Genomic DNA, 22,773 nt, shown 5'->3' with positions numbered 1-22,773 from the left:
CAGTTTGGGCACACGAATGTATCCAACCCGTGCCTGTCACATGGCAAAAAGCAACTCAGATAGCTCGGGGCTCCAGCGTCACACAGGCCATTTGCAACAGGGAGATTGAAAAACAAGCAGGGATCTTTGTTTCAAAAATTCTATTTTTAGAGCATGTTGGGATATGCTTGGCCCAGGCTGATAGATCCAGTGCCAAGAGGGAACTTATCCAATGCCTCGGGGATGCTCCCCTTGGAAGCCATGTTTTATGTGTGTCTGATGTCTCTAGTTCCTGCATTTGGCTGGGACCACCTCTGTGGGGTTCCAGTGTGTACTGAGGGGTGCAGCTCCAGGCCTGGGGGATGGTGTTGGTCTCTGTGGCCAGCCTCCTGGCACCCCAAGGCTGCTTGCTTCCTGTCCTGTCAGACCTCCTTAATTCTCTCCCATCCCCCCAAGCTGCCCCAGGCGTGTGTAAAAGGGCTCACTGACCTCCCAGAGCGTGCTCCGTCATACTGAGGCACAGGGACTCCAGCCTGTTGTTGATGTCAGGTTCAGTCACAGGAAGCTGGAATTCTGCAGGAAGAAAAGGGTGCACTGATTGCTGGGACCTCTGTGACAAGGTGTCCGTGGTGCCACCTGGTTTCAGGCTAAGTGTCTGGTATGCTTCCCCTGGGAGGATTCAAGGGGATCTTCAGGACCAGCATAAGGAGTCACCACCTCTGAGGTCTGTTAGGTGCAGATCCCATGTAGACACAGGCAGCTGGAAGCAGACTGATGATTAAAATAGCCAGCCACAGTCACAGGCTTTCACTGTCGCTCAGACCCTGGGATGGCTTTCCCACAAAGACCGGAGCCAACGTGGCCATGATCTGCAGTGAGCTGCCAAGCCTCCTAACAACCCTGTTCTCATAAGGTCCCCTCTTCCTCTGATCCATCCTAAGCCCTCTCCTGGGACCTTTGCACTGCTGTTCTCTCTGCCTCAGGTGTTGGCCCACAACTGTTCCCCTGACTCACTCTTTTCCTACCTCCACAGTTCAGGATCTACTGTCTTTCTCCTCCTCCTCCTCCTCTTTTATTTATTTTTATTTTATGTGCATTGTTTTGTTTGTTTGTTTTTCTTGCATGTCTATCTGTGTGAGGGCGTTATATTCCCTGGAACTGGGGTTACAGACAGTTTTAAGCTGCCATATGGGTACTGGGAATTGAGCCAGGCTTCTCCTGAAGAGCAGCCAGTGCTCTTAACCATTGAGCCATCTCTCCAGCCCCAAAGATTCGTGTGTTTTTGTTTTGCTTTATTTATGTGCATGCAATGGCCTCAGAGTCCAGGGGAGGGCATCAGATCCCTGGAGCTGGGGTTAGGTAGTGTAAGGAGCCTAAAGAGGGTACTGGGAACCGAACCCGGGTTCTCGTACTGAAACACTTCAAACACTTCTGTGGGAACAATAAGTGCGCTTAACCGCTGAGCCATCACTGCAGCCTCTACTGCCTTCCCCAAACACCTTTTTTCCTTTGTATCGTTAACAACAGATGTTTCACATATCTGCTCATCCTGTTGGGCCTGTTGTCACTGAGGCGGGGCTTAGCAACAGTCTGGAGCCTGTGAAATTCTGATCCACAGTGAGCAGCAGGTACCATAAGCCCAGCCCAGCACATTCCCCTTCTGGGTGAAGGATTCCGCTGTGCCAGCTCCTTTATTGCCCAACTCAGTCCCCAGTGGGGCTCATGAGCACTGGCAGCCTGTCTAGACTAGGCCAGGAGAAGACCGTGTCTTCCTGCCTGCTTTGACTGCTCACCATTCACAGCCTCCACATACATTGACTGGAGAAGCTGAGCCCTTCGCTCCACAGCAAGAGGAAGTTAGCTCCCCACAGTCACAGTCAGCCTATGGCCCTCTACCCTTGGGTGCGCTCAGTCTCTCAGGGGTGACTGTTCCTCTCTGCTCCAGAGCCTCCTCTTTCTGGCTGTGACTGTTCCCTGTCAGCACCATTTCCTTCCTCCTCCTGTGGAACCATGGGGTGCCTATAAGAACCTAGAAGCATCCATCTTGCAGACAGCGACAGTGCTTTGACTGCCTGTGCCTGGCTCTCCTGAAACTCTAGCGCTCTCTCTTCTACCACCAGAACCTCTGGCATCCTCTGGAGAGGAGCAGAAAGGAGGTCCTGCAGCACACGCTGGCATGGGTGTGTTCCGGGTGTTTGGGACGTCCAGCACCGCCACGACTTTCCTGCGTGACCTTAGGCAGATGTTCCTTTTCTCGGGATTTATTTCCAGCTGGTGTGTGGGGAAAGGGATGGGGTGGGCCAAAGTTTAGACTATTTGCTTGCTCCTTCATTCATTTACCTGGGATGTGATCGAGGGGGCAAGTGCTAGCGGTTTGGTAAGAAGGCAAGTCGAAACCAAAAGCTACACCAAAAACATTTGTTTTATCTAATTAGTTGTCCATTAATATATCCTTTCTGGGGTAGACAAGTCGGCTCAGCGATTAAAGGGGATTGTCATGCAAGCCTGGCATTTTGAGTTTGAAGCCTGAAAGAGATCCTCTAGATTCCACACTCCCTATATGCCATGTACACACACACACACACACACACACACACACACACACACACACACAATCATTAAAAAAAGTAAATGTAAAGCTCTGTTTTTTGCAATTTGTGTTCCCCTCCATCTGCTAATTCGGAGGCAGGTGCCATTTCCATCCTTTCAGATTCCCAGAGAAGGCTTGTAAAACCAGTCAACATGAGAAACGCCAGGCAGCAGAGAGCGACCTTTCTGTGGCAAGTTGCAGCATCCATGAGGTTTAGAAGTGAACTGGGCCAACTCCTGAGTGGATGCAGGCCTGGGAGGCTTCTAGGGAAGGTGGGAGTCAGAGAGGATGGGAGGAATTTCTCCTGAGCCCACCTAGAAGCTGCTTCGAAGAGCAGGGCTGGGGCAATTAGACCATCCCAGGGGAAAGAGTATTTTCGTATTTTCATCCATTCATGTGAAAATCATATGCACGCAAAAATTAGCAGCCTTTGGGGTGTGAAACCTATAAAATAGAAACAGAATTTTATATATAGCTAGTTAGCAAATACGGAAGGAAAAAAACCAAACTTCAGCAATTATAGCCATCCATATGCTCCCTGGAAGGGTGCGTTTACTCTCCAGCACTCCCCTTTAAACAAACACTGTGGAGAGATTTGGATAAATAAAGACGCTCGACATTTGGAGAGAAGAGCCTCAGCTGCAGGATTTCTTGCCAACACACAGCAAAATGCCATTTTCCAAGCCTGGGATTGCGTGTTTCCAGGCTGAGAGAAACAGGGCCCTCGGCTCCAGGATCTCCAAGCCGTCGCCGGGCTGCTCTTTTGGTGGGGAGTTAGCATTTTTGTCTCTACTCTTCACTCTGACACTCTGGAGAGCTGTGATCCCCACCACTCTCGTACTGAAACACTTCGAGCCGTGGCGAAGCCCATCTGTTCATGCTGCAGAGAACCTTAACAGTGTGACTTTTTAATTGTGTGTTTGGTAAAAACAGAGGATGGCGTCCTGCCGCACACATCAGGCTCAGAGGCTGGTCAGGTGGACGGGAGCCTCAGCCTCAGGTGGCGCCCTTCGGCCACATGGCCACATGCCGCTTGGTGGACAGAGCCCTCCTGAAATTTAGCTCCAAAGGACAACCAGGTGGTTGGCGCGCAGGTCTCAGGGCACGACAGGGCTGCCAGCGCTCAGTAAGGCCAAAGGAAGGGCTGGCTCGACCCTGCTCGCTGTTATCTCCAGGAGGCCTGTTCCTTCGCTGGCGAACGCAGCCCTGAGCTGCTGTAGCACGAAAAGCCAGAATCTGAAACCTTTACACTCAGATCCCATACTACCAATGCTTTGGATTTGGGTGCATTTCACACATTCCAATTAGGGTAAAGTTTATGCAAAGATTCTGGAATAAAAAAAAACAAAAAACAAACAAACAAACAAAAAACAAAACAAAACAAAAACCTCTGACATTTGAAACATGTCTTGTCCTAAATACCCTAGATAAGGAGTTCTAAATCTGTACCAGGAATTCTCAGGCTATTCTAGGGTTTGGTTAGGATTCTGAAGGTTAAGAGTTAGGGGTTATTATTTTAAATCTTTATGTAATGTCTTATGTCTGTGTGAGTGTATGTCACATGTATACAGATGCCCATGGAGGCCAGGAGAGGGCATGAGACGCCCGAGTGCTGGAGTTCCAGGCGTTTGGAAGCCACCTGACATGAGCGACCTGGGAGAACGCAACAACTCTTAACCAGTGGGCCGTCTCTCTAGCCCCAGCCTTCAGCTTAAAAGTCTCACATAGACAGGGTGCTGTAATCTCAGCTGCAGAGTCAAGGTGGTTCTGAGAAGGAGCTGCTGCCCAGATCTTCTAGGGCACTTCCGGGAGTCCACGTCAAAAGCTCAGCTGTCTCGTGTCAGGCAGAAATGGCCGCTGGGCTGAGTGTCACATGGTCTGAGAGGTACAATTAAGGCTATGCATCATGCCTGGGTGTGGTGGCCCACTCCTTTAATCCCAGAGGCAGAGGCAGGTGGATCTTTTGTGAGTTCAAGGCCAGCCTGGTCTACAAACTGAGTCCAGGACAGCTGAGGCCACACAGAGAAACCCTGTCTCAGAAAACAAACAAACACAAACAAACAAAACAAAACCCAAAAGAATATGGGACAGGCTGAGCACTCTAAGAAACCTGTGCCACCCCCCTTGCCGCTGGCCCCGGGCCTGCTTGCTACACAGCTAAAGGGCCTTTCATTTGATTGTGTGGGCAGCAAGGCTTCTGGAGGGGATACTCAGACTGCTGTAAGGAGATGAACAGGGAAGAAAAGGGGATCGTGGCAATAGGGAAAAGAGCTAGCTCAGGTGGGGTAGCGAGAGCCGGTGGGGCGGGAAGGCTGATCACACAGAAACTAGTGAGGAAACTCGTGACTAGTGGAGGAGCGTAACACGCTGCACCTTGCGTTGCTGCTGGCGGTAGCGAGAGTGGGAAGCGTGTGCTCCTGCCATCCTTCGGGGCCCGCACATCTATGAAGAGTTACAGGATAAGATGGTACGGTATCAAGTGGGCTCTCAGAGGCAGAAGGTGGGGTTTGCCTGGCAGCGTCGACCGTTTCCCCACCTCCTGTCTCTAAACCCCAGCCTTGCCTCAGGTTTATTAGAAAGGCGGGGACAAGTATTTAACACACACTTTAAATGCTCCCATTCTGGCCATTGTCTCTGCGTAGGAGTCCCTTTCGTTACCCTCGTGGGCTCAGGACACATCCTTCCTGTCTCCATTCCTTCTGGAGGCCTACTGAGGAGGAACTGAAGGACGACAGCCCAGAGGTCGTCCTTCAAGGTATGCACATCCTGAGGAGAGGGACTCCTGTCACGAGCCAGCACTTAGCGGGGGGTTTGATACACAAGCCACACTGTGAAATGGTGATGCTGAGAGGTGCATTCTCACTCATCTTGTACTCTGGCCACGCCCTTGCACACTGGTCCAAGGGCGCTTTGCTGTGTGTGGTTCTGTACAAGTGAAGCCACTTCTAGAACGCAGGCTAATGGGTCTACCCTGCCTGTGGTCTTCTCGTGAAGCCGCTCTGGGCTCCTCTGCCTCTTCTTGTTGGTCCTCCTGGTGGCCCCTGAGCACCAGGCCAGAGCTACCCTAAGATCTTCTCTGACTGACGCCCAAGGGCTGGCTCTACAGAAAGAGAACTGTTTCCAAAAGGGAGGAGCGCTCTCCAGGCCAGTTTGACTTCCAGATGGGAAGGAACCCCACCTTCGAGCAGCTTGACTTTTTGCTGGTGCCACATGCATGTTGGGCTCCAGGCCCCTTTGGTGTCTCAGACCTTTTCTCCTCACTCCAGGACTTCCGGCCTAGTGTTCCTCTGTGGCCCAGCCAGCATCAACAGTGATTTGCTGGTCTTCCGGATGGAACCACGGCACACCCCCACCTGTCCAGGGGGAGAGAAAGCAGGAAGCCACCATAGGCAGTCTCTGGGGGGTCCTGACGATGCAGTTCGGGAAAGACGGAAACACTTAGCAGAAGTGAGCAAGGTGGGCGGTCTCAGGTGCCTGGAGGCTTCTCCTCTTTCTCTGGGCCATGTTCTTCTATTGGAAGGCAATTGTTTTGAAGTTCTCAAAGGTCACACCTTTTTAGACTTTGTTGTAGATCCAGAAACTTGATTTTGAGTGGGTTTAAGCATGTTAAGAAGCTGAGGAGAAAGACAGCTTGTACCCAAGACAAGTACTTGGGGGTTCACCATCTCCAGTTCATGTTATGCTCACATTTACTTCTAGCTGAAGTGAAATCCACACTGTGCTTGCTGATAGGATCCTGAAGTCCAGCCTCAACACCTATCCTGGAAGACTCCACGGCCAACCAGGTTGGGTTTCTCTGACTAGAAGGCCCACTTCCAGGTCCCGCCTCTCAGGTTAACTCTGGTCTGGCCTGGAAGTGAGGGGCTGTTCTGTGAAGGATGCTGAGAGGTGAGACAGGCTCTCCCACCTACTGTTTGATTGGCAGGGAGTGCTCTTGGAAGCCTCGCAAAGGCCAAAGCTAAGTCCCTTAGCAGAGCCTTTCCACAGCTTCCTTTCTCCTCAGTGAGGGATTCTGGGTCTTGCCTGTGACCTGCCTCACCCTCCATGGTCATGTCACGGCCTTGAAAGTTCTGAGTGGCGGTGGGCAGGACCAGGAGGCCCCCCTTGGTTGAGGAGTCACCCAGAAAGCGCTGAGTGGGGGTGGGCGGGAGGGGCCCCTTGTTTGATTCGGCATCTTATCAGTAATCAAGAAATCTAAAGCAGCATTGTTGGTGTGCTTTGGCCATTATTAGAGATTTAAGGCCTTAAGGGGGGAGAGGTTTGCAACACCCAAGGGGGAAAAAAATCTTAAAAATAAGAAAAAATTCCAACGTTTCTAGAGATCTAATATTCAGATTTAACTAAAGATCTACAGGAACACGGAAACCAAAGCCTTGTAAATAACTGCTTCTGGGGCATGGGGCTCCAGGCTGTGAGGTGGCATCTTGACAGATGAAGCCCTCTTAGGTGGCTTTGCACAACTCCAGAGTTCAGAGGTCACCGCCTGCACAGAGAAATGCATCCTGGATCTGTTTGCTGTATGGAATTCAGGTAGCTTGTTTTAGGAGGCATGGCGATTGAGACTATGTCTCCCCTTCTGGCCTTGAATCTGCTCTGTCAAGTTGCTCTTGAATCAAGAAACAATGGCCCTGTTTCCTGATACAACTCCACAGTGACACAAACATTCACGCTTTCTCTTTCATTGCCTTATTTGATCTTTGTGCACACCCTCCCCTCCCCAATCCTCCCTCTCCACACTGAACGCTCTTCCAGAGATATCTATCACTAGTTTAATCAATCTGGGAATCCAGATATTTGACAAGTGTCAAAAATATCCCGGTCAGATCACAACCGGTGCTGGGACTCCAGGCCCTGGCTCCCGGCCAGGCAGGCCTCTGCTCACGCTGGCAAGGCCTGGTTTAAAAAAGGAAAGACTTTCCGCAGCTCTGAAGAATGTGTGGTGACAGTTGAGGCTCAGCACTTTCCGGCTGGGTCACCAGGGCATCTATTCTGGCCCTCTGGCCTCCCTCCTGCGTCAGGGAGAAGGAGGGGAGGGCCCTACCTGGTTGCTGGAACATCAGCATGTTCTGTGGGGAAGTGTGCACGGGCAGCGAGCGGGTCTTCTGCACCGAGCTGTGGGTGCGGCTGGGCATGCTGTTGCTGCCGCCGGGGTTGGCAAACCAGAGGTTCTAGGGAAGGGCAAACAAGAGACGGCCGTTAGTGTAGAACCCCCAGGGGAAGAGGGGCAGCAGGGCTCCAGCTGGAACTTGGGAGGCAGCTGTCCCAGGGAGACTTTTGGAAAGGGCATAGGCTCATCTGATGCTCATTCCCAGGCCTCGCTTTAAGCTCGAGCTTACCCTGACCACCATTTTTTTCCTCTCACCATTTTTTATTCCATTTGTGGCTTTTTCTTAAAGGGAAGGGGATATGCCTTGGAAATGCTGGTGGCGAACAGTGCAGTGAGTTTAGGGCTCTTGCTTGCGTTTCTTTTTCAGGGTCCCCAAGTTTACTCCACACCAAGGAGGAAAAGTAGCCTCAGCACTGCCAGCAGGCCTGAATCATGCTGCTCACGTGTCCTGTGCTGACCTCTCCAGAACTGATCCGGGGCTTCCTTTGGGAAGGCAAGCCACTAGCCTCTTCCTGGTGTAGCCTTTCTGTCTCAAAGCCAGACTCTCATCAGACCTACTTGTATGTACCTGTCCCCAGGCCAACGTCTATAGCCCTACAGGGCTGAGGGAACACTGGGGAAAGGTGGGGAAAGGCGAGGCTGGGCTCAGCGACAGAGAGGTCACTGGCAGTCCCACAGCGAGGGGCAGCCTCTCCACTGCAGCTGAGACTGTGACAAAAAGGTAAAGAAAGCTTATTAAACGCCCTGCCAGACCAGGGAGGTGATGGGGTATACTGGGGTGGGTCAAAGGTCAAGCAGAAACAGCCCTTGCCTGTCTGTCTACAAGGGTCCCTGAGATTAACACAGCATCAGGATTCCCAAGCAACAGCCATGGGTTTTTCAGTCTCCAGGGAAACAGCACAAACGGTGCTGGTTACCTGGGAAGCACAGGCTCAGCCATCCCCTCGGTCTAGACCCCTGGGAGCATCTCTTTTCATTTTGGAGACTGTCTGGATTGGGGACATCTTAAAGCCTCACCCTCCGGGCTTGGTCAACCTCCTTGCTGCCCAGAGCAGAACAAACCTGTCTTCCTTGTTTCATGATGGTAGGGTTGGCAGCGGCATGGCGCTGGTTGGAGCTGACGAATCCGCTGGTGCCCAAGAGACCAAGGCGGGCCGAAGGGACATTCCGAGAGGCAATCTGGTACTGCCGTGGGTTCCGTCTGCCTATGCCGCCGCCCACAGAGCTGGCTGTCGGGAGGGAGTTGGACTGCCCAAAGCCACGACTGTGAGAGCAAAGAGAATCCAGAGCTTCAGGCATGTTCCTCCCTCCCTAACCCGTGCTGACAGTTAAGAGGTATGGGGGTCTGTAAAGAATTGTGTTGGTAATTTGATGGGAATTGCATTGAATCTGTAGATGGCTTTTGGCAGAATGGCCATTTTTAGTGTGTTAATCCTGCCAAGCCATGAGCATGGGAGATCTTTCTATCTTCTGATATCTTCTTCTAACTCTTTCTTCAGAGACTGGAAATTTTATTCATACAAGTCTTTCACTTACTTGGTTAGGGTTACACCAAGGTACTTTATGTCCTTTGTGGCTATTGTGAAGGGTGTTGTTTCCCTAATTTCTTTTGTCTTTTGTATACAGGAGTGCTACTGATTTTTATTTTTTTATTTTTAGTTAATTTTGTATCCAGCCACTTTGCTGAAGGTGTTAATCGGCTGTAGGAGTTTCCTGATAGAATTTTTGGGGTCACTCAGGTATACTATCATATCACCTGTAAATAGTGATACTTTGATTTCTTCCTTTCCAATTTGTATCTTGATCTCCTTCAATTGTCTTATTGCTCTAGCAAGGACAACAAGAACAATGTTGAAGAGATATGGAGAGAGTGGGCAGCCTTGCCTTGTCCCTGATTTCACTGGGAATGATTTAAGTTTCTCTCCATTGAGTTTGATATTGGCTATAGGCTTGCTGTATATTGCCTTTACTATGTTCAGGTATGTGCCTTGTATTCCTGATCTCTCCAAGACTTTAAACATGAATGGATGTTGGATTTTAGGACCATGCATGGAGATAACCTAAGACCCCTGCACAGATGTAGCTCATGGCAGTTCAGTGTCCAAGTGGGTTCCATTGTAATAGGAACAGGAACTGTCTCTGACATGAACTGATTGGCCTGCTCTTTAATTACCTCCCCCTGAGGGGGGAGCAGCATTACCAGGCCACAGAAGAAGACAATGCAGCCGCTCCTGATGAGACCTAATTGACTAGGATCAGAAGGAAGGAAAAGAAGACCTCCCCTATCAGTGGACTTGGGGAGGGGCATGCGTGCAGAGGGTGGAGGAAGGGAGGGATTGGGACGGGAGGGAACCACAGGGGGATACAAAGTGAGTAAAGTGTAATTAATAAATTAAAAAAAAAAAGAGGTATGGGGGTGAGGTTGAGTGCCAGTAATGGGACATGATTGAAACTGTAGCTACTGTCGGAAAGCAACAGCTCTCAACCCACGCTACAACCATGTGAAGTAGGCGCCCTAACCTTTACGCCTAGAAAAACGCAGAAAGCTGGAGAATTTGCCATCGCCGCACAGCCAGCAGGGGGCAGCACTCAAACACGAGCCCCAAAGGGGCGCCCAAAACGGTCTCCCGCCTTCTCGTCCTCTTGTCCAACCTGTGGCTCTGTGCATGAGGGCACGTTGCCTTTCAAGAAGCCACAGGCGAAAGGGCAGAACTGGTGTCACGACTGGATCCGAGTCTGCTGGTGCTCCTCCCGCTACGCCGTGCTCCGCGCCCCGTCCGGTGGTCTGTGAGCACTCCGACGCAGGACCCCACCGCATCGGAGTCCCTCGGCCTGGGGTGTCCTAACCCCGAGCCAGTCAGCGTTTCGCAGTGAGCGCTGGTTGAAGGTAGGCGTGAGCGAGCGTCGGCCACCGGGATAGTTCTCCAGAGGAAAGGCCAGGCTGGCGCGTGGCTGGCTCCAGCCGAGGTGGCTGTGCACGTGCCCTGGACCTAGGACCGTCCCGTCTCTTCCTTCCCTGCAGGGTGGACCTCACCGGGGCTGGAAAGGCTCCAGTCTTCGGGTCCACGCGGGAGGCTGCTCCCGGTGGGCAGGATGAGCTCAGCGGAGAGGCCTCCAGCAGCCCGGGCTCTGGGAGGCTGCAGGAACCGACCCGCACATTCTTTCCACGGGAGTGAGGCCGCCTTAGTCATTCCGGAGGGTGGTGCGGGCTGCGTTGGAGGCGACGGCCACTAGATGGAGCACAGCGGTCCGGTTGCTAAGCTAGGGAGCTTTCCGCAAGCTCGAAGGAGACCCTGGGATGAGCTGGCTTAGCTTGGCCGGTGGAGATCCAGGGGGCCTGCACAACAGTCACTTCCTGAGCCAGGGGTGTGGGGGGTGGGGTGGGACAGAAGGGAGGAAAAGGAATCCAGGCAGTCTGTCTTAGTCTAGGCTTTTGTGGCCTTTCGAGAAAAGTGGTCTAGATTCCATTCAAAGAAGAGGTTACTAGGGGGTTCTTGGTATCTTTGTTTCGCTACCGCCCCCCTCCACCCCAAAGTCTCAGGGTGAGGAGAGCTAAGAGCGATTTCAGACAGTCAGAGAGCCCTTTGGAGGGAGGCAGTGTGGTAGTGATTCGAAACAGTACCAGCAAGTGGGTTGTTTTCTCTCGGCTGTTAAGAACTGGTTCTGCGGCTTCTCAAGTCAGATTTTAACCTGGAAGATAGATGATCTGTATCTGCTGAGATTCCGCCACCCCACCCCTTATTTAGTGTGAATAGATTTTTCTCACTTCCCTTTTTGGCTAGATTTTTAAGACGCTATTTCATATGCAAAAGAGTAGAGGATGAATGTTGCTTAAATGACTTGTTCTTCCAGGAAAGATAGGGTTTTACTACGCAGCACAAACTGGCCCCAGACTCTTGATCTTCCTGCCTGAGCCTCCTAACGCTGGGACTACCTAAGAGAACCATGCCAGGATCGAGACTGTATTTTCTAGCTCCATAATGTGCAGAGGGGCTCTGTTAGGGGCAGTCACTGGAGAAGAGGAGAACCTTGACGCAGTTAGGACTCAGCTGTTTGGGAGAGGGCAGTAAAGCCATGAATATGGGGGGGCGTGGTTTCAGCATGGGGGGGCAGGTTTTTGAGATACCATCTTTTTCCTGATGATACGGTCCAACTGAGGTGTCGTCAAAAGGTTTTCTTTACAAAGCCAAGTTTGCTGAGAGTTGCTGCTACTGACAGCTGGAGTGAACACCGAGATCACTCAGCTTAAGGAAATGATGCTTTCTGGGAAAGAGCAAAGAGCAAATGAAGCTCCCCATTCTCACGCTCCTGTTCTGGGCCTGCACGCCTCACTTTCTCTGCTTCTCTGAGTCTAACTGATTTCCTTTCCTCAAAATGCATGAAAGACCTTTGATAAAAATAACATTAATAAGAAGCAATTAATTTGGGATTTATGAGATAATTTAAAGCAGGGGCTTGCCTGCGGTTACTTTCGTATGGGAGAAATGGTTTTTCAAAACAAATTAATAGTGTAAAAATACCCAGAGGTAATGTGCAGAGCAGACTGGGTTGCACGGGTTTGGCTCCATCCTTCTGAACACCCTAATTGGTGGACAGATCCATTCTTATCCAATCGATAAAAGAGGTCCATGAGGGCTCCGACCTGGCAGGCCTCAGGCTGGCCCTGAGCGTGTGCTCGGAGCAGTCTGTGGAGACTCAAGCTCTCTCCATGCTTCTTGGCAGAGCGCTCCCACGTGGATCACGGATGGATACAGGGCAGACAGAGGCACAAGTTGGTGAGAGGAGCAATGAGGGCTGCACCCGAAGCTTCTGCCTCAGAATGACTTTCTCCGGGAACTGCAGGCCCAGGAAGGGCGGCGGGATCTGGCACCTCCTCACTCGGGAATCTTAGAAGTGGCTGGCGCTGGCCGTAGGAGGGGAGAGCTTGGCAGTGGCTCAGGCAGTGAAGGAGCAGCCCCAGAGCAGAGTGACCTGCAGCTTATTGGAGCTGCTGACCCCCACGGGGGCTGGTGAGCAGCAAGAGGATCGATTTGCAGGCATCTCCTTTCTGTGCATCAGCCTGGGACCAGCACCTGGCCTGGCTCTGCAGTGGTGGCAAGTGATCTCACCAAGGTGCCCAACCCTGGCCAGCTTGGTCCACAGCTTGGTGCCTCTGCCTATCAATTTATCTGTGAACTAAGGCTAATAAGAGCAATTCTACTTCACAGGTTATTGCAAGGATGAAATGCATCAACTTTTTCTTTTTAGTGCTCAGATACCCACTGGGTGTGTGTACACTAAATAACAGTGCTGGTGGTAGAATGTGGCATCTTCATTTTTAAGTGACTCTGTCATGAAGATGTCTCAGGCTCCAGCTGGCCTTCTTTAAGTGGCCAGGCATACTCGGGTGAATGAGCACCCCCAAGTTTAACACAGCCTCTGCCCATGCGCTGAGAAATGAACTCAGAACCTATTAGGTCTAAGGGAAGAGATGAGTATTTATCTGCTTATGTTTGAGGACGTGGCACAAGGTGGCGATTCTCGCCAGGATACTGGTGTGATCACGATCTTATTTCCAAATCCCCTCTATCACGGTTCCTGCTTAAGCCAACCCTCCTTCCTCCTCCATTTCTGTGGTCCTCAACTCTCCCTTCACTTCATATTTGCCATGCAGCTGGTCTCTCCATTTACAGTCATGTTAAGGTAGCATGTTCTGAAGTGTGATCAGGCTTATTTTTAACTTCATCCAAGAAGCTGAGCCACTATGAAGAATCAAGAATGGTACTGTCCCGCTATTAGACTGCAGCACAGACCAAAATAGACGAGCACCGGGCTCTTTACGCTGCCATCAGCTATAATTAGCTTGTCTGTGGCTAGGAGGGAGAAAAGCATTACACTGCCACTTAAGGCACTGAGAGAGGATCCCACTCAGGGCCTTTCAGAGCCCCGCTTTTAGGCTCAACCACCCATGTTTCCCCGGCGTCCATTAAATCATGAGCTCGTGCTTCTCACGCCCATCTAGACGAATATCGCCTCTGACCATGTAAATCCAGCTGCAGCTCTTCCTCGAGGAAACGAGCTTCCTAACTGCCTGTCTCCTGCCACAGCCTGTTTAGGCACTATGATTTGGAACTCTCCACGGGGCGTCCCCGGGAATGAGGAGTGATACCCTGCCATATTCCCGCCTGGATCTGAGGCAGGCAGCGAGGCATCAGGGAACCGCCGCGTATTACAAAGAACCAAATCCCAACATACTTCCTTTGCTGTCGATATCCTGATATGTCTAGAAGGGTTTTCCGAGGGAAAGACCGAAAGAGCTTCTGCACCTGCTGTTTCCATGACAACAATCTTTTTTTCTGTGTCTCTGTAAATGCCTGCAAAAACAAACAGGACTTTTAAACGGTGACGCAGGCTGGCATTAGAGGGAAAAGCATACAATTAATAGAGGAAAACGCCAGTGTCTTCACAGTAGCCACCCCACACACACCTGTTTCCAACCTGGCGCAAACAGCAGTCAGGTTAAATTGGAGACATCTGTGCTGGAGATTCAAGTTATTTGGCGTTGGGAGCACCTGGTTCAGGCATTAAGCTTTCGACAACCTCGTTTTTGGCTGTATTTCCAGAAGACCCACACCCGTCTTCCCCTCCTCTGACTCCTTTCCAGGCCCTATTTGTTAACCAAGGATGAACTGCCAAATTGATTGTTAGATATTCTAGCTTTTCAGACCCCCTGCATTTTCATAATCAATGAGAATTCTAAGCCGTTCCAAAAACATCAATCTGCTTGATGGTGTCTCGTCACTCTGGAGTGGGCTGCTGGGGTTCAGAGAATGGCAACATTCTGTGTCTTAGGGCTTTTTTTTTTTTTCCCAGAGAGAGAGCTCTAGTTAAACACCCTGTGCCCTGTAAAAATCCCCCAGTGCTCAGTCCTGACCCTAACCTTGCCAATAGCTGAGAAAATAAGGTAGGCCTGATGTCTTCTCATGTCTTCTAGGGAAATGAGAGTGTAGAGAGACATTTTGCTTAGTGTTAGTGACCCATTTGCCTCCTCTTTACCACAATGCACACATTTAGAGCATGCAGCACAAATCTATACCGAGTTCCCTGTGATGTATAGCCTTTTCACCATAGCCTAGGGTCCAAGTCCTTAATGCGGGGACGTTCAAATTCAAATACACTAAAAACACCCAAGGAAACCATTGACTCTAGGTGATGGGGCGCCCCTCCAGCACCCCGAAGCATGACTGAATAATCTAGAAGGTTTGCAGGAGGCAGGTTATAGAAAGTGCCCTAAATTGTGCAGGTAGAGCACTGTGGATTCATGGTGTCTCCGCAGGTGGGAGGCCTGTGTCAGATGAGTCCCCCACCAAGTTCCTGAGCTGAGGTTGGGAACACACAGTATGGGAAAACCATCGAGTTGGATTGGTTGCAGGAGCAGAGACAGAGAACAGTCCCTAGTGGTTTTGACAATAAAGCATGGAATCCTTTAAGGAGTGATAAAATATTGCTTAGAATAACAGACTAAATGCTTGCTTTCTATAAAGGAAACAGGTTTCTTGATGATTGAAGAAAAAAAATGACAGCTTAATTTTCTCCTGAGGATAGCTTAATCTTTTAGGGATGTAAACCCTGAAGAACTTTGTGGATAAAAGCAATAGGATAGCACTTAGCTGTGGAAACGCTAGCTCAGCATGCAGGCGCCTCTTCTTCCTGGGTGGCCTCAGCCACTGAAGAGGTTCAAGAGGGTTGCCTGAGTAAAGGACACAGTAAGGTTCCTGTGGCTGTGCGGCAGAGGCTCTAGTGACTGGAAGGTGAGCATGGGCTCTCCGCCATGGTCCCTCTCTTCTGTTGGTGATGATCACTGAATGTCCATTGATGCTCATAACTGGACCCGAGGCTGACACTGATGTCGCACTGACAAAGGCAAGGAAAGGACTCTCTGGTTTTGTGTAGCTTATCCATATAAATGCTGAGGATGCAAGATACAGCTATGATGGCCAAGATGACTTGGTGGTTCAGCCCAGTGGGTCAGAGGAAGGCCGATGGGAAAGGCTCAAGTCCATGAGCCCCTGTGCACGCACACGCTCATACACACACACACACACACACACACACACACACACACACACAGAGAGAGACAGGTCCTAGCGAAGACTTGGTGCTTTCTGGAAGGTGCTTTCTGCACTCGTCCAAAAGGACCCTGAGGATGAAATGCACTGGGAGTAGAAACTAAAGCTACGCTTAAACAGCTCCACACATGCCGCTCCCCACTGCCCTACCAGGTGGCTTTGGCTAGCTACAGAGACGCACCCTTTGGAGTGGTCTGTGTGAGTTCCTCAGCGATGACCTTTAGCCCCAGGAGCAGCCCAAGTCAAATGTCTTAATAGTCTTAGAACCGCAGGCTCCAGCTGCAGTGAGCCTGAGGATCCACTGAGTGTCCACGTCACGAAGTAGTAAGAGGTTAGCCGTCCTCCCGTGGACGCCACTGTGTAGTTGGCCTCTCCTATGGTGGCACATAGCATCTGAGCAGAAATGGCGTGCACACCAAGATCCCCAGCACATCACCACACCCCTTGATGGGGGCTGAGTGAGCGCTTCTTACTAGCTGGGAGGCATCCAGCTAGTTAACCTTAGCTGCGTGCGTGCGTGCGTGCGTGCGTGCGTGCGTGCGTGCGTGCGTGCGTGCGCTGAGCAAGCACTTCAGTTCTGTCTAGCACTCCCTTGTAGAGAACCCACTAATGGCTGCTTGTCTCATCACCGCCTCCTCCCCTGGCAGCCCAGTGCCAGAGGCTCAGGGCAGGGCAGGAAGATTCAAGGTCTGACAACTTCCCAGACCCCAGCAGTCATCCCACACAAGTCCTCTGCCCGAGTCAGGCCCAGCCCAACCTGTGTGCCTGGAGAGAGACGGCCACCCTGAGTCCTGTGGTTGACACACTTCCAGCAAAGCCTCCGAAGGGACCAGAGACCATTGTTCTAGAACCACTTAAGACCGGGAGGAGCCTGGTCTGGTGTGTCAGGAACCACAGTGAACTGGTACCACAGGTGAAACTCAAAACTTTCCTGTTCTTCCATTTCCTACCTTAAGGGGCCGGGGCCTTCCTCCTTAGGAAGGAAGGTGTCTATTTGGAGAACAGGTGGCTCCTGGCTCTGAGAAGGACCCTGTCCTGAGGCTTGGGTCCCACAGCCTGCCACTCCTGCACTGCCCGCCAGCCTCCCAAGACAGGTGCCGGCTGCCAACATGCTGTAATCCTGGGCTGTGGAAAATGATCCAGAGCCAATAATCAAAGCCCCCCACGCTTCCCTTCCAGAGCAGAGTGCAGATGCCCGTATCTGACACAGGTGGGGCAGAAAGACCAGCTATGAGAGCTGCTTAGCCTGGGATGGCCTTTGCTGGGAAGCAGAAGACACGGCCTCTGCACTGAGTACTTGGGCTGCCAGAGAGGAAAACAGGAAAGAGGACCACAGGTCAGGGTTAGCAGGGAGGGTACATGGAGTAAAGGGGTCGGGGTGAGGCTTCAGGGCCAGGTTAGACCAAGCAGGAAGCTGCCCACAGCTCCACAGGCCTCATTATTGGTCCCATGGATCCAAGTAACTTGAGCTGAGGTGAGAAGCACCTTTTCCCCTCAAGTCTGGAGGCCTCAGTGCTAAGAGTGGGCATGGGGAAGGAGGACCAGTTCCCCGATTACTTTTACAGAGAGGAGCTCTTCCCCGGACCCACCTTAACCCACCCACAAATGTCTTCCTCCAGGGCGGAGTGTCGGATTCTGCTGGGACACTTAGTTGTGTCCTTACCAGTTGTGTCTTTTTTTTTCCCTTAGAGACTTTTATTTTTATCTATGTGTGTGTGCCCTCCATGTTAGCACGCACACACACATTTGTGTGGCCCAAGGAGGCCAAAAGAGAGCATAAGGTCCCCTGGAGTCACAGGTGGTGGTGAGCCACCTGAGGGGAGTCCTGGCGAGGGAGCTCTGGCCTCTGCAGGAGGAGCGATGCCCTTCTTATGAGCCATCTCCCTAGCTTCAGAAGCCAAGCTTCACCCGGCCACAGTGTCACAGCTGGACTCCTGGCTTCGGCTTTCCATGCCTTGGGTTCCGGCTCACTTAGGTGCCCACTATCCCACTGTTGAGTGTAGTGCTGAGACAGAGACGGGACATCTCAGGCCCCTGGCCTCCCATACCTTCCTCCCGTGAGACACAAGGACATTTCTGCTTCTAAGTTGCTTCTATTCAGGGATTTCATTGCAGGAAGAGAAAAGTAGCTTGTACACACCTATTTCAACATTTATCTTACCCAGTGCCCTCATGTCATGAGCTCTTAACCCAGGGACCCAGCCTAGCTGCTCCCTAAAAGTATATAGCATCAGTTATCGGAATAAACACCAGGAAGGAAAGCCTTCAGCCATTGTTAGGCAGGGTTGGGTTGCTCTTAAAGAAATAGTTGTTTTCATTCAGCAGAAAGTCTGGGACTTTGGAATAACAATTTCAGAGGCTGGCATCCTGAGCTCCCAGTCTAGACAATTGGTTACTATGCTCGTGGTGGCAGAAGGCTCTGGTTGGGTGGATGGGCTACATGAGCTCATGCTGTGGAGAGGAGACACTATCAAGATGAGAGTCTAGTGGAGCATAGAGCGATCAGCTGGGATGGGACCCCAGGAGAGTGTGAAGTGGTTATGACAGGTGGAGAGCATCAGGCCCCAAGAAGGAGGGCTCCAGGAATGGCAAGAGGCACTTGTGCCACTTGGGAGCTTGGGTAAGAAGGCAGAGTGAAACCAGGCCTCTGTGCTGGCTGCCTTCTGTCCCTGGGGCCCACTGGACTCTTGGGGTTCTGACTGCCAACAAGTAAATGTGAGAGAGTCTAGCCATCTCAGCCTCACATCAAAATCCCATAAAAGACTTCACTACCTCATCTATCTGATCCATGTTTTCCCTAATCTAGAGCTTATATCTATGACTCCTCGGGGCAGGGCATCCCCAGAGCCAATGATTGCCTGGGTCTGAGCGCCAGTCTCCTCTTCCCTGTGATCAGCCTCTTCATGTCCAGGGGCCTTCCAGGCTTTCTCATGAAGACTGCACCCTGAGAGCCTGCATTCTACCTGCCTGTCTCCTTCCAAAGGTCAGATGGCAAATATGTGGTTGTTCTATAACAACCACAAATCCGCACAGCCCAGCACCCATCTGCGTCCACCCTGGTCCTTATTTCTTTCTTGTGCCTTCTCCCTCTCTCTCCCAGTTTCCCTCATTCAATGGCACAGCGTTTGACCACACCACATGAGGACTTTCTTTAGGGCTGGGTAGCAGTTCTGGGAGTTAGCCACCCCAGACCCGGTCACCTGGATTCTTCTGGCGCCTGAAGGTCTTCCCAGGTACCCTCTTGACAACAGTGTTCACTGCTGGGTGAATTTTGATGCTAAGGGAACAACCCATGCAGACTCCTAGGGGCGGTCGCAGCCTAGTTCTGTCACAGCTGTTACTAACGGCCGCACCCTTGTCAAAAACAAGTCGCTGGAGACCAACACGGATCCCATCACGGGAACTCTGGGAAGCATTTCTAAGCAAGGAGACAAACAGGTTTACATCACTCACCTCATGGATGAGGCACTTGTCTAAGAGCTGTAGATAGGAACTTATATTTTCCTCATCAGGTCTGGAGACCAAGAGCTGCGTGCATACTGTGAAGAAAGAAGAGATGAGTCAGGACAAGGCCTCTGGGATATGTCTCTTTCAGGACCGAGGCCTGAGGAGGAACATCCATCTGTGGACATCACATAAGGCTCACAGAAAACAGGGGGCTCATCATTCCACGGAAGTCAGATGCCCCACTGCCACAGGAGCCCTCGGCTCAGAAGCTCCTTGGGTTTGTCCCTGCCATAGCGTTCTAATATTAAGCCCTCAGACACAGGCCTGAAGACAACTGCTTTGTGAGAGAAGAAACAGAGCTCTTGGGCCCTGCCTTCGCAGGTGACGCTGAGAGCTTCAAAAGCCTCTGCCACTGTGGGGTAGCAGCCCTGTTTTATGAATGAAGCACACACTCCCCAGCAGGTGGGAAGGCAGTGGCTGTTTGTGTGTAAAGCCACATGTTGGCTGGGGCGCACGTGGGCGGGCATGCGGCAGACGGAGCCTGCCATTCAGTCATTTACAGGCTTATTTTCTCAATGGGACACAACACACGCATTTCTCCACATGCTCCTTCACCTACACACTGGAGCATGCGCCAGGGAGATGAGGCGGCGCTCGTCTGTGGGCGAGGACTTGTAGGTACTAGGTTTTTTCTTCCTTTCTTTTGTTTTTGTTTTTTTGTTTGTTCATTTGTTTGTTTGAGACAGGGTTCCTCTGTGTAGTCCTGGCTGTTCTGGAGTTTACTCTGTAGACCAGGCTGGCCTTGAACTCAGAGATCTGCCTGCCTCTTCCTACCATGTACTTTCTACAAGTACGAATCCACTGCTTGGCAATGGACTAGGTTTTTGTGGCCATTTTCACGGACCTCTCTGCCCTGACCATAAAGGCCACCTGCAAAAAGAGTCAGAAAGTTGGGTATCTGCCATTCAAAGACCACCAAACTTGAAAGCTGGGGGTCACATTTGACTCTTTCCCCCTCCTAACCATTCTGACAGAGATGCCCACCGATTCCGTGCTGCTACTCACAGGCTTTCAGAATAACAGTTTTTGCAGGCAAAAACATGGAAACAGCCTCAAAGGTCTACCCATGCTAAATGCAGCCTTCAAGAATGGTGCTTTCTGTAGTGACAGAAATATACAAATATGTAATGCTTATGGAAAACAATAGGGAAGAATCTTAAAACCTGTGTAAGAACATATAGTCACTCACGCATGTGCATGAAGCTAAAGGTGCTGAAAGGACGACCTCACATTCCAGAGTAGCTGCGCCTTGAGAGGCAGGGTTCAGGAGGGGCAGAGAGGAGGTCCTTTTTGGTTTTCCCTTCCCAGTTTATATGGTGTATCTGAGTGTCTCTTGGGTTGTGGCAGCTCACACAGTAGTTACAGTTTATATACTCCCCTACCCCACCTCCCCACCCCCCAACTCCCATCCTCCATCCCCCCATGATCCCTGTGAAACAGGGATCAGGGTATAGAGCACAGCCAGGTATCCTTGCTGGGCTGTGCCTTTCCCAGGATGCAATGCAGCTGAGGGGTAGGGGAAGGGTCGAAAGAGCCTGTTCTGGCCACCAGCTCCTCCCCACCCCTGCCCTTTACATTAGAGTTCAGTGGATTTAGATCTCTCTAGAAGGCTTCTGTCAGAGGAGGTGTCCCTCACTCCATCTTCAAGGCACAGGGGTCTCCTTGTAGGTGAAAATCTGGCAGTGCGGCAGGACAGGGGCTTTCTACTGAAGGTTGTCCAAGGCACCCCGTTCTCTGACTGAATTCCTAGGTGACTAGGTAGCCCCTCCCCCCAACCTGAGGACTAACAGAGGAAGCCCCAGGGCCTGGACCTTGGGACTCAGCAGGGCATAGCTCTGGGCTCTGGTCCCAAGCCCTGGGGTGTCACCAGTTCCTAGCCCCTGTTGCTCTGGGGAGGGGCCAGTGGTTGAGCGAGGGTTTCATACTCTGAAGCATTTTTTTTTCAGTGTCTGTCCCATCTTCTCTGTCCCTGAAGGTTTAAGGCCCAATAAGTGCAGTACTGGAAGAGTCAAACATGCCTAGAGGGGTCAAGGGGCTGGAGTTGCGACCTCCCACGGAGAAACCTGTGTTTCTGTAGGGTGCTACACTCCCCCCAGTCCCCCCAGCCCTCAGGACCCTTAGCTCTAGCTGGGGCTCCCAGAGAGAACGGTACCTTTCCCCATGACTCGAGTGAACTGCCCAGGGAGGTCCCCCTCCGGCAGAGGGGCAACAGCCAGCTCCCCTTCGCAGCTGCTTAGCTGGGGTGGTTGCAGCCCACCGCTGGCGCCTCCAGCTGAGGCACTGGCTGTGGCACTGGTGGCCCCCGTGGCGCTGTCTTTGCAGTCGGGGCTTGAGCTCTCCGGGCCCATCAGCGAGGGCTCAGGGCGGCGCACCTCAGGGGTGGTACTGGGAGAGCTGTAGGCCTTGATGGGTGTCAGGATCATCTGGTGCAGCTCCTGGAGGGGGATGCGCAGGCTGCCCCCTTCGATGACGTCCTGGGTTAGAGGGGGAGGGGCTTGAGTGAGTTCAGGGCAGCTGTCCCCCTCCAGGCCCTCCTCTCTGCCCTCTGCCCCCAGAGCTGTTTCCATACACAGAATTTATTATAAATAAAAGCATAGGGAACTTTTTATTAGGGGAGAGACGGTTTTAGATAGACAGGCTGAAGAAAGACGTGTTTAATGTGTAACAGGACTTATGGATAGGTAATTGTATATGATATACACATGTCTGAGGCTGGACAGATGCTCAGCTGTTAAAGTGCCCATGGTGAAAGAATGAGGCTCTGAATTCAGATCCCAGGACTCATGTAAAAACTGGGCCCAGCAGTGTCTGTAAACAGTGGGCTTAGAAGAACCAGTTAGCTCCAGGCTCAGTGAGAGAACCCCATTTTTTAAAAATGGAGAGTGACTGAGGAAGACACCTGATGTCAACTGTCAATCCCCTTTCTCACATACACAAACACACACACACACACACGACTTCTTGCACACTTGCGTGCATACACATGTATATACTCACAAATATAGGTTGCCTTATGCACACATTTTAATATTCTGGACATTATTTATTATTAGGTAATAAATAATGGGGTAATGGGTTTTGGACAAGCTCAGGTGGCTGGGGTCCTGGCTGGGGCCACCCCGGTGTGACGGTCTCCCGTCCCCATGTAGCACCCTGAGCTTATGAAGTTCTGATTGATTCTCTCTGGGACTTCGAAGGATCACTGCCCATCAGTGTCCTGATTACAAATGAATTGCTTCATAGCCAAGAACTCAGAGTAGCAAGAATGTGATTTAAGAGGATTGACACACAGAAGCCCAAAACATTTCTAAGAAAACGGCTTGATGGTGTCGATGAACGCAGCTTGAGGCTCGCTTCTGACCCCAACCTTTCCAACCAGTGGACCAGACAAAGGGAAGCTGAAGACAGGCTTGGTATGAGTCATGGAACATTTTTGCAAGCCAAACTCTTTCAACGGGTGGAAGGCTGCTCTTTGGGTGGGC

The 22,773-nt window shown here is 51.4% G+C and overlaps 1 protein-coding gene across 4 annotated transcripts in view; it reads right to left on the bottom strand.

The window, feature by feature from the left end:
- Samd4a (sterile alpha motif domain containing 4A) overlaps positions 1-22,773 on the bottom strand; it is a 206,481-nt gene that overhangs the window by 8,884 nt on the left and 174,824 nt on the right. For all 4 annotated transcript variants that reach the window (XM_021641253.2, XM_021641254.2, XM_060390684.1 and 1 more), the window contains 6 exons: positions 21,444-21,765; positions 19,238-19,323; positions 13,911-14,029; positions 8,739-8,940; positions 7,611-7,737; positions 469-552 (listed from right to left, as the gene is read on the bottom strand). In XM_021641253.2, the coding sequence (XP_021496928.1) occupies positions 469-552; positions 7,611-7,737; positions 8,739-8,940; positions 13,911-14,029; positions 19,238-19,323; positions 21,444-21,765 (940 nt within the window). The remainder of the gene's footprint in view (positions 1-468; positions 553-7,610; positions 7,738-8,738; positions 8,941-13,910; positions 14,030-19,237; positions 19,324-21,443; positions 21,766-22,773) is intronic.

This window comes from Meriones unguiculatus, chromosome 9 (genome assembly GCF_030254825.1).
Source record: "Meriones unguiculatus strain TT.TT164.6M chromosome 9, Bangor_MerUng_6.1, whole genome shotgun sequence".
NCBI lineage: Eukaryota > Metazoa > Chordata > Mammalia > Rodentia > Muridae > Meriones > Meriones unguiculatus.
Note: the sequence above shows the minus strand (reverse complement) of the source record. Positions and strands in the feature narration are given on the sequence as shown.